General features: G+C 38.4%; 1 protein-coding gene and 1 pseudogene across 1 annotated transcript; both read right to left on the reverse strand.

Annotated features, from left to right (window-relative positions):
• Window positions 1-2,786: 2,786 nt before the first annotated feature.
• On the reverse strand, window positions 2,787-7,000 carry fitm2 (fat storage inducing transmembrane protein 2). The gene is made up of 2 exons (XM_053482011.1): window positions 6,757-7,000; window positions 2,787-5,541 (listed from the first exon to the last, which is right to left on the reverse strand). The coding sequence occupies exons 1-2, from the start codon at window positions 6,933-6,935 to the stop codon at window positions 4,947-4,949; spliced, it is 774 nt and encodes a 257-aa protein (XP_053337986.1). The 5' UTR covers window positions 6,936-7,000; the 3' UTR covers window positions 2,787-4,946.
• A 1,465-nt stretch (window positions 7,001-8,465) lies between these two features.
• LOC128510810 (acyl-coenzyme A diphosphatase FITM2-like) lies at window positions 8,466-9,511 on the reverse strand (annotated as a pseudogene).
• Between the last annotated feature and the right edge of the window lie 1,877 nt (window positions 9,512-11,388).

Raw genomic sequence — 11,388 nt, forward strand, 5'->3', positions numbered from 1 at the left:
TATGATTAAAATAGAGATCCTATGATGTCCTCACATTCTAGCCTTGATTTATAAAATTGATTTTGAAAAAATATATATATTGAACTATCCTTGCACTGTCTTGTTTCATATTGTTTCTTTTAGCTAAACCTGTATAAATTTCCATTTAAAATGTGTGCGATTTAAAGCATTAGCCACAAGGGGGCAGAAAAGAGCATGAAGAGCAGAAATGGTGTGGAGTTACCTGCAGTGGCCTCCTCATAGCTTGGAGGTGGAGGAGGCAATGATGAACCTTCATTCGACTTGTTTACCAGTAAAACCAGTAAATAAGAAGATTAAGAAATATGGCAACAATTTTAAAACATTACCTTTTTTCATTACTTTGCTCTATGCTGTGCCTCATCGCACTACACTGCTCACGCTCACGCACCTGCTCATCGTCTATACCACTTAATCATGGGGCCTGGAGCCTATCCCGGGAGACTTAGGGCATGAGGCAAGGTACACACACATACTGTACACACATTCACAAGCAATGCTACTACAAGCAATTTGGGAACACCAGTTATCTAACCAGCATGTCTTTGGACTGTGGGAGGAAAACAGAGCAACCAGAGGAAACTTACCAAGCACAGGGAGAACATGCAAACCTTGCAGTGCTAATTACTAAGCCATCGCACCGCCCTTCACCCTCACCCACTCATCATTACCTGTATTCAGGGTCGCGGGGGGCCTGGAATCCATCACAGGGCACACAGACATACACACTCATTCACACACTATGGGTAATTTGAAAACACCAGTTAATGTCTTCGGACTGCAGGAGGAAACTGGAGTACCCAGAGGAAACCCATAAGCACAGGGAGAACATGCAAACTCCATGCACACAAAGACGGGAATCGAGCCTGGCCAAGAATCGAACCCGGACCCTGGAGGTGTAAGGCGACAGTGCTAACCACTACACCACTGTGCCGCCTTCGCCCTATACCATCAAGGATTATTTTTTTTTATAGGAGCATGATCAGTTATGTTTTATTACCCCTATTTAATCTGAGGCAATATTGCAATAAGTGGACTATGTTCAAATTTTTGGAAATATCCATGATGCCTATAAAACCCATAAAAACACATCCTATATAAAGCTAATTTTATAGCAGGGATAAAAAGAAAAGATAAAAGTACATAGTAGAGGAAGGCAATAAACATTTATGGGGAAAACAACAAATATTTCTCCTTTAAACATCTGATACAGTAACAATATGAAATAATTTATGTATTTTAAACGCAATATCATAGGCTTGTGTGAAATCTCTCATGGTATGTTATTTACACCGATCAGCCATAACAAAATGATCTGCCTAATATTGTGTACGTCTCTCTGGTGTTACTAAACCAACTCTGAACCATCAAGGCATGGTCTCCACCAGACCTCTGAAGGTGGACTGTGGTATCTGGCACCAAGTTCTCTAAGCTCCAAGGTGGGGCATTCTTGATTAGAATTGTTTGTCCAGCACATCCCGCAGATGCTCAATCGGATTCAGATGCGGGAAATTTAGAGGCCAAGTGAACACCTTGAACACTTTATCATGTTCCTCAATCTATTCGTAAATAAGTCTACAGTGTGGGAGGGCTTATTATCCTCCTGAAAGAGGCCATAATACTTGGTCTGCAACAATATTTTGGTAGGTGTTACAGTATGTGTAACAAAGTAACACTGTCCAGAGCATCACCAGTTTCTTCACTGGCATGCCTTCTTCCCATAGTGCATCCTTGAGCCATATATTGCCCAGCTAAGGCACATGCAAAAAGGAAAAATGCCCTATCGATACAGGTGACCCTTTCCCATTGCTCCCCGGGACAGTTCTGCATGGGCACTCCTATACAGCCCCAAACACAGCAAGCTGTGATGCTCTGTGGGTTCTGATTCCTTTCTGTCATAGCCAGTGATAACTTTTGCAGCACATTATGATACAGGCCCTTCTTTGCTTTCCATGTGGAATAATGAGCCTTCGACACCCATGTTTCTGTCACCAGTTCACCGGTTGCCCTTCCTTGGACTACTTTTGGTAGGTACTAACCACTGTGGCGATGACGCAGGTTAGGCTAATCATCGTTGCATGTGTTTGTTGCCGAGTGTAGTGGTGCAGGTGCCTGGGCCGGTCAACATTTGTGTAGGATGTGTAGTGTGTAGTGTGTGTGTGTATGATCATAGTCATGTCGTCATTGTGCTAATGTCATAGGGCTTTGGCTCTAATAATGATAATGTGAATATCTCATGTGTATTTATTCACCCAAACCATGGAAAATATGAATCTAAAAATATCAATATCATTTTCATTTCCATAAAAAAGACGTTTCCTTATATAATCTAAGCATTAGCTGTACATTTAAGTTTTTTTTTTACAAAACAGGTTTTAGCATTTCAACCTGGTATGAAATGAGGCAGTTGTTCACAAAACTACTATGATGAAAGTAAAAAAGTTTGGGGTATAAACCTAGTTAGTTTTTTTTTTTTTATCTTACCAGAGCCTTTTAGCATATATATATATATAAATACATAAAAAAAATACAGACTGATCAGACGTTATATCATATACAGTATCATATTATCATCATACCATAACATTACACAGCTTAAAAGAAAAGCATTAATTAAATGGTAAATTAAATTTTAAACACACACACAGCATTTGTTAAATACATACAAAATACACAAAATAAATAATTTCTATATAGTACAGTGCATATGATTAAATGGTTTCCATTTTTTTATGAGGAATTAAAGGACAAAAACACTCTAACCAAAAAACAAAAAAAGGTTTTTATTACTTGTGCAGCTTTTACAGGGAAATGTTGTCAGTCGGTCCCAAATATAAAACAGGCAGGTCCACTATGTAAAAGTGTAACCCCTTGAAAGTTTAGGAACATATTTCAAGTTTCACTCTTGTTAATGATATACTGTCTCTTTTACCTTAATAACTCTATTATTAATAGTTTATAAATAATATACATTAGGATGAGTAATCGTGACTTTAAGAGGTAAACTTATTATTTAAAACAGCCAAAAAAGTCTAAAAGGCAGATGATTCAATACTTTTAGTCATACAGGCAGCCATGAAGCATCATAATATATGACGTCATATAAATATTCAGTGTATGTTTCAGAATTATAAATCGCAGAACGTACAACAGGAAAATGTGCATTATACCCAGAGGTACTGTTATAACAAGCTGCATTTGCAAACAATTGTAATGCATGCATACAAGTCTAAATATGACCTAATCAATATCAGTTACAAACGGAATAAAACATTTATCTGTAAAGAAAAGCATTTACACAAAACATGTATGTGACCCATCACATCAAATCAGGTATTAAGTGGCGTTGTGGGAGATTTGAGTTAGGCTTATTCTTAGATTACTTGTTTAATAAGCTCCATTGTGATTCCAAGTTTATTACTGTATCATGTCCAGTTGCTTAGATACAGTGTCAGGAAGTTAAGTTATTTATCGTCTAATTTTGGCCGAAATTGAAGATTCCTACTGCGCAACGTAATACCTAATGAAATATAATGGGTCACATATTACATTATAACAAAATGACTTAATGAGGCAGCATTTATAAACTATCCTAACCTCTAGTGTTCGACAATATACGACACAATCATTAACAAAGCATGGCAACTCGTATATAAATACACGTACAGACCCAGAATCAAAAAAGCGAGAATAGTGAGAAAAGCAACAATGACTAATGTAGCTAAGTATCCTTGAGTTATTAAGATAATTCAGAAATAATAAAATGGTGCACCTCATAAATCAATGCACTCATCGAGCATGCCGATAGTTTAGCTGAGCTTGGAGATGATAATTTTTTTAATAACGCAAGTTTTATTTGTTTCATGTCAGCGATTTGCCAAACGGTCCATTAAAAAAGTATTATAATAAGAAAATTAGAATTAAACTAAATAAATCAATTACAGTTTCATTTAACATTTTCCGTGCTTGAAATCAGACAAATAAAATACAACATTTTATGTTACTGAGCAAAAAGTGGTTACAAAGCTGTTCCAAAAGGAGCTGACACTGGAGACTCCTTCCGTAAAAATTAATCACCATTAAAGTTTTTCCAATATGTTTTTATCAGATGCCTGTCATACAAGTGAATAGGTTGATGTGATGTATAAATGATAACATATTACAACGAATGTGTTGATAAAAATATATCATTCTGACCAATCAAGAATTCAAAAGAGCTGCAGTAGAAACAAATAGACCCTCTTGTTTTTGCTATAAATAAGATGACACAATTACTTTTACTTTTTATTTCTTTACACAGTCCTGTAAACTTTGAAGATCTTTGCTAGCAGTGTATTATGGGTAAAACACACAGTGTCTCAGCTACACATACTACACAACATAGGCATAAATAGTAAGGATCACCGCGGACCCTGATAGGATATTATCACGATACCTAGGTGCCGATTCGATCTGTATTGCAATTCTAATAATATCATGATACAATATTAAAAATAATAAAAATTCAAAGTGTTAGTAAAAATTCTAAACAAATTTAAAAAATAATTTCCTGATAAGAGATGATGTGCTGGCTGCCCATGCGTATTATACTGTAGTGTTATAGATTTTTTTTAAATGATCGATAAATCAATAAGAAAACAACTGGACTTGGATTTGGGACGCATGCTTAAAGCGCTATGGAAAGTTGGCACATATTTTCAATGGCAACAATAAGCTTTAGATACTGCAGAAGCTCTCCGGTTACAGAGTCAGTTCTGGAACACCAGTTGCCAAAAAAAACTCCACGAGAAATCACACAGATCCCTTGGTCACAAACAACCTTGAAAAACAACAGACAACACACGTAGTGAACCTGCAAATAACAGTTAAACAACAGTCAGTTTGTTCCACTGCAGCACTTAAGGTTGTTGTAAACTACTGTGTTTAGTCTAGTCACGTTGTTTTCGAGCTGTATAGCAAGGAGGGAGTCCCGGTGAAAAAGGGTTCATGTACCAAACCTTATAGGTCATGTACCAGCTCAAAACACCTAAAAAAGTGCCTAGAATCTTTTGGATCATGTTATGGAAGTATACCGAGGTGCAAACAAACATCCACACCCAGATGATTGCAATAGCATTGAGTGCGAGGTACAGGGCATCAAGGATGGTGGTTCTGTTTCGGGACTGTTGAACAAGATGAAGCATCGGAACTATCTCCTCAACGATTAAGAGCGTAGAGTATGATAGAATGAAGGAGTGGCCAGAAATGTCGAAACCGTCCCAAAAGTGTCCGGCACTTTTACACTCTGCCTTCGTGCCGAATCCCTCCTGGATCGCTTGCATGTCTTGCAACTTGTAGCATGCTCCCGTGATATCTTCAATGTAGAAAAATATCTCGGTGAAGAAGTACCAAATAGCTGTGGCTACCACAAGAGACATGAGGCGTTTGACCACGAAGATAAGGTTTTTGTTGTAGGAGTTGGACAAAAATATAAACGGTAGTAACAGGACCAGGTTCCATCCCCAGGAAAATTTCACAAAATATCTGGAAAAAAACAGAATAAAAGGCAATTAACAACCAAGAGAAGGTTTTCTTCCATACTACCAACTTGAAAATGACTTGGTTTACGAAAAAAGTTACACCGTATATGATTGGTTATTTTCTGTTTCTCATTTGCACAGTATTAAAGATGAGGGTAGGTGACATCATACATAACACAACATAATGCACACTAGAGCTGCGAAATTAATCACATAAAAATCTAAATCTTGATATGAACCCATGCAATTTTCCAATTGCAAAATACTGCAATTTTTTTACAGGTAATGTATGTATATATCAGGAATTTTTGCTGAGTTTGTCAAAAATTATCCACAGGCCAGTTACATAAAACTTCTGTTGGTCGCATCAGCGCTTTTCGTTTAAGGCTACTGTTTCCCCGGTCGCTGCTGTGCAGGTGTGAACGTGTGATATCAGTTCATTTGTAACCACTGTGTAAGCAAAAATAGAAGAACAGCGTGCAGTGATTCGTATTTTGTGGTCTGAGGATGTACTTGGTGAAACAGCTCACAGAAGAGCATAAACAGAAGCGTTTGATCAGCATAGCCCAGGTTAACCAATCACTGATCAGCATGGCTCAGGTTAACCAATCACGAATCAGCATGGCTTAAATTAATCTGAACAGCAAATGTCCAGTCAACCAATCACTGATTAGAATGGCCCAGGTTAACCAATTACTGATCAACATGGTTTAAATTAATCTGATCAGCATATGCTAAATCAACCAATCACTGATCAGCATGGCTTAAATTAATCTGATCAGCATATGTCCAGTCAACCAATCACTGATCAGCATGGCTCACGTTAACCAATCACTGATCAGCATGGATTATTTGTCCCACTTTTATGCTTTCTTGTTCTTAAAAAAAAACCTTCTTGTCAGATATATTTTGAAATACAATACTTAAAGTTATTTTATCCAAAACTGTTTTCCTGACTGTTCTCTACCAGGGTTACCTGGAGCCCAGCATGGAGGAGCTAGGTGACGTGGGCTAGCTCATTAGCACCACTCAGACGTGAGACTTGCGTAAACAAGACTAAAATGACATTTTTAGCTTTAATATATTCCGTCACAGCACCACTCAGACGCACAGAACTATCATGAGAATATTACACCACCCATAATACACAGAACTATCATGAGAATATAATTAACTAAGTATAATAAGCGAATTAACCAGGTGACACGGCTGCACTTACACGTTCAGAAAGTTTCTGCTGTTGCTGAAGTACGAGCTCGGGATCACGTCCAGTCCCTTCAGTAACGACCCTGTAAGTGAAACAGCAAAGAAAAAAAACGCCAAACATTTTCGGGTGTATTCATTATTAAACACCAGAAAAGAAGGCGATTTCTTCACGACTCCGCTTAACACAGACATTGTGTCTCAACACCAGTAAGTGAATTAACAGGCGCTTCAAACGATCAATGACAAGAAAGATCAAGCACGAGTCACTTCCGGGTTCGTCAGAGCTACGAGGTAACGCCCTCTTTTAAAGTGACAGGCGCAAAAATGTAGAGTTTGGCCAGTACTTACTATTGTGTGCTCACATGAAGTGATATCAGAAAGTTTTAAGATTAGCTGTGTTTAAAAGGAAGTACTTTATTACTTATTTCTTCTTATAAGGGCTTAAGCACTATAGGGTGTACAGGACCCTCTTGTTTTCCTAAGCATTATTATAATTTTTTCCCCACCCTTTTGGACTTTTTGTGGGTCTTAACACAGTACACATCGTCAATCACGGATATCCTGCCCTATTTTAAAACATTTGCATTCAATTATTTTACTGTCTCATCACCGTACTGTGCTTAAAGTCATCTGTAAATGTCGATCATCTTTACGCCTTCATTCACAAGAAATTTGATCAAATCCTGGTTTGACTTAAACACACTTTGTATTTAATATTAAAGTAAGGTATGTTAATTGACAGTGTCACAGGACAGGTTTGACACATTTTGACACCATAAAATTATAAATTTATACATTATTTCATAAATTAATTTACTGGTAAGCTAAGGAGCATTAAAGCATTTGCCATAAAAAAAAATAAAAAAAAAAAAATATATATATATATATATATATACACACACAGACACATCACAAATGTTAACACTCACACATTCATATCTTTCTTACACACACACACGCATGCATATATCACACACATCACAAATGTTAACACTCACGCACTCGCATCTCTCTCACATGCATGCACGCAGAAACACACACACAAACACACACACCTTTCTTTCTCGCTGTCACACATTCTAACCCTCACACACACACACAAACACACTCTAACGCACTCAACAAAAATTTAGGGCCCAAACTCATATCCCTGTATAGTGTGTAATGTGTGCAAGTGGGCTCTTCTGCGATGGCTTTTTTTGAGGCCTTCAAATACACATTCAAAGACACTGAAATAAAACACTCAGGTTGTGCTGTGCCCCCCGGGTGGCGATGGCACAGGGTGCTTGGGCCCATCATCATTGCTCACAACTATATTTTCTTTTTTTTTTTTCTTTACATTTTGTATTAATTATTTTTATTTGAATATTTTTAGGTTTTGGAACAAATAATCTAAGTTTCCATTATTTCTTATGGAGACATTCACTTTGATATACAAGAACACAGTGCTGGTTTGTGGGGTTGTGAGGCCCTAGGCGAGGTCATGAAAACTGGGCCCACTGGCGTAATTGTGTATTGTGCATTTCAGCGTCTGCAATTAAGAATGTGTATGAAAAGTCTGTTTTTCGTCTGAATTAAATGCTAAAGAAATCTCAGACATTAACACATTTGTTTTTCTTAACCTATTTATGTTTAATATTTAATTCAATCAATAAGAAAACAACTAGACTTTCAGACAACACATGTAGTAAACCTGCAAATAACCCTGGTCTACCATCAAGTCATAGCTTTGCATGCCAGTTTGTTCCACTGCAGCACTTAAAGTTGTTGTAAACTACTGTGTTTAGTCTAGTCACGTTGTTTTCGAGCTGTATAGCAAGGAGGGAGTCCCGGTGAAAAAGGGTTCATGTACCAAACTTTATATGTTATGTACCAGCTCAAAACACCTAAAAAAGTGCCTAGAATATTTTGGATCATGGTATGGAAGATGCAAACAAACATCCACACCCAGATGATTGCAATAGCATTGAGTGCGAGGTACAGGGCATCAAGGACAGTGGTTCTGTTTTGGGACTGTTGAACAAGATGAAGTATCGGAACTATCTCCTCAACGATTAAGAGCGTCGAGTAAGATAGAATGAAGAAGTGGCCAGAAATGTCGAAACCGTCCCAAAGGTGTCCGGCACTTTTACACTCTGCCTTTGTGCCGAATCCCTCCTGGATCGATTGCATGTCTTGCGACTCGTAGCATGCTCCCGTGACATCTTCAATGTAGAAAAATATCTCGGTGAAGAAGTACCAAATAGCTGTGGCTACCACAAGAGACATGAGGCGTTTTGTTGTAGGAGTTGGACAGAAATATAAACGGTAGGAACAGGACTAGGTTCCATCCCCAGGAAAATTTCACAAAATTTCTGGAAAAAACAGAATAAAAAAGCAATTAACAACCAAGAGAGTGTTTCTTCCATACTACTAACTTAAAAATGACTTAGAATTGGTTTACAAAGAAATTTACACTGTATATGATTGTTTATTTTCTGTTTCTCATTTGCACAGTATAAAAGGCGAGGGTAGGCGACATCATACATAACACACCATAATGCACACTAGAATAACCAGTTTAACCAGGTGACACGTCTGCACTTACACATTCAGAAGGTTTCTGCTGTTGCTGAAGTACGAGCTCGGGACCAAGTCCAGTCCCTTCAGTAACGACCCTATAAGTGAAACAGCAAAGAAAAAAAACGCCAAATATTTTTTCGGGTGTATTCATCATTAAACACCAGAAAAGAAGGCAATTTCTTCACGACTCTGCTTAACGCTGACATTGTGTCTCAACACCAGTAAGTGAATTAACAGGCGCTTCAAACGATCAATGACAAGAAAGATCAAGCACGAGTCACTTCTGGGTTCGTCAGAGCTACGAGGTAACGCCCTCTTTTAAAAGTGACGGGCGCAAAAATGTAGAGTTTGGCCAGTACTTACTATTGAGTGCTCACATGAAGTGGTATCAGAAAGTTTTGAGATTAGCTGTGTTTAAAAGCAAGTACTTTATTACTTATTTCTTCTTATAAGGGCCCAAGCACAGGGTGCGCAGGACCCTCTTGTTTTTTTAGGGATTAATTTTTCCCCCCTTTTCGGACTTTTTGGTGCTCTTAATACCTACACATCACAAATGTTAACACTCACATACTTACGAACGCACTCTCTCATACATACATACATGCACAAACACACTCATATCACACACATACGCACTCACATCTCTCTCACACATAAGACAGACACAGGCATGCATGCATAAACACACTCATACATCACACACATACTCATGTACATCACAAATGTTAACACTCACACCTCTCACACTCACACATATACACAGACACACACACACCAGCTTTTAGGAAGTCTTAACATAAAATTTCCCCTATTCTACACACACACATCTTTCACTCTTGCACATTATATTATATTCAGTGACACGTTCAGTGACATCACATTGGGTAACATCATAGTGTGATGCTTACTTTTCAGCATCTGCGGCCTTTGAACACGAGCAAAGATTTTTCATACACTTTGACTTGAAAAACGAGCATTGTCTTGGTTTACGAGCACTGAGTATCATGTTTCACACATGCGCTTCTTGTTTTAATGGCGAGCGTCACGTGATCACCACTGAGCCAACGGTTTTTATCTCTCTTGTGCTGCGGAATCGTCTCGCCTGCTGGGTCTTAGTGTTCGTCTCTTACTGGTATAATCAACATCTGTGCACGCGTGTACTGTTTACTATAACACTGTGACCCTGTGTGTGTGTGATTTTATTTTGTGTTCGGAAGCGCGTGTGTACAGCGCACTGTTATACTGTTTCTTATAACACACGTGTGCGCGCACAAGTAAAGCAAAAGAAATTCCTAATACAGAGGTTAAAAATCTATTTTTTTCCTCATCACGGTGTGTGTGTGTGTGTGTGTGCGCGCATAATTTGACACTGTGCCGGCTATGTGTGTGTGTGAAACCCCCTTCACAAACACACGCGCGCGCAGAAATCTCTGAAGAAACTCTGCTCTGTCGCAAATCTTTTCAGAGCTAAGGTGCTGGTTCATTTGTTTGTTTGTTTTACTTTACAGCAGTGATTCGGTTAGTTTGCGCTCACACGAGTGTCATTGGCGATGTTTATTGCTAATTTTCAGATAAAACAGTGTAGCGGGAGAGAGACGTTGATTTATGACTGCTGTTTACGGAAGTGTAGTCCAGTGCGGGAGATGCATTGTGGGTAATACAGTCTGGTGTGTGTAAACGCAAATAGGAGATGTAAGCTAGGATATTGAGCCTGAGTTTTGTTTTTCAGTAGTTTTTTTTTGTTGCTGGATTTAAATGCAGGATCCACCCAAAAGTTTGTACTATAACCTGACAATGCAGCAAATAAATGAACAGGCTTCGACGAGTTTGTCCATCTCATCATTACACGAGGCTGTTATGCTGTCGCGAGCAACATTGAAATAAAGCGGAGAAACTGTAATCATTTTGAAGAGAACAACAGTCTTTCCGTTAAAGTGTGTGTGTGTGTGTGTGTGTTTAAAGGAGAGGAGAAAGTTTTAATGTGTAAGATGAGAAGGGGGAGACAGGAGGGGCTGAAAGCAAGAGTCTCCACTTATTCTAGCCTCACACACACACAGCACCTGCACGCACAAATGGAAACACT

Source organism: Clarias gariepinus, chromosome 22 (genome assembly GCF_024256425.1).
Source record: "Clarias gariepinus isolate MV-2021 ecotype Netherlands chromosome 22, CGAR_prim_01v2, whole genome shotgun sequence".
NCBI lineage: Eukaryota > Metazoa > Chordata > Actinopteri > Siluriformes > Clariidae > Clarias > Clarias gariepinus.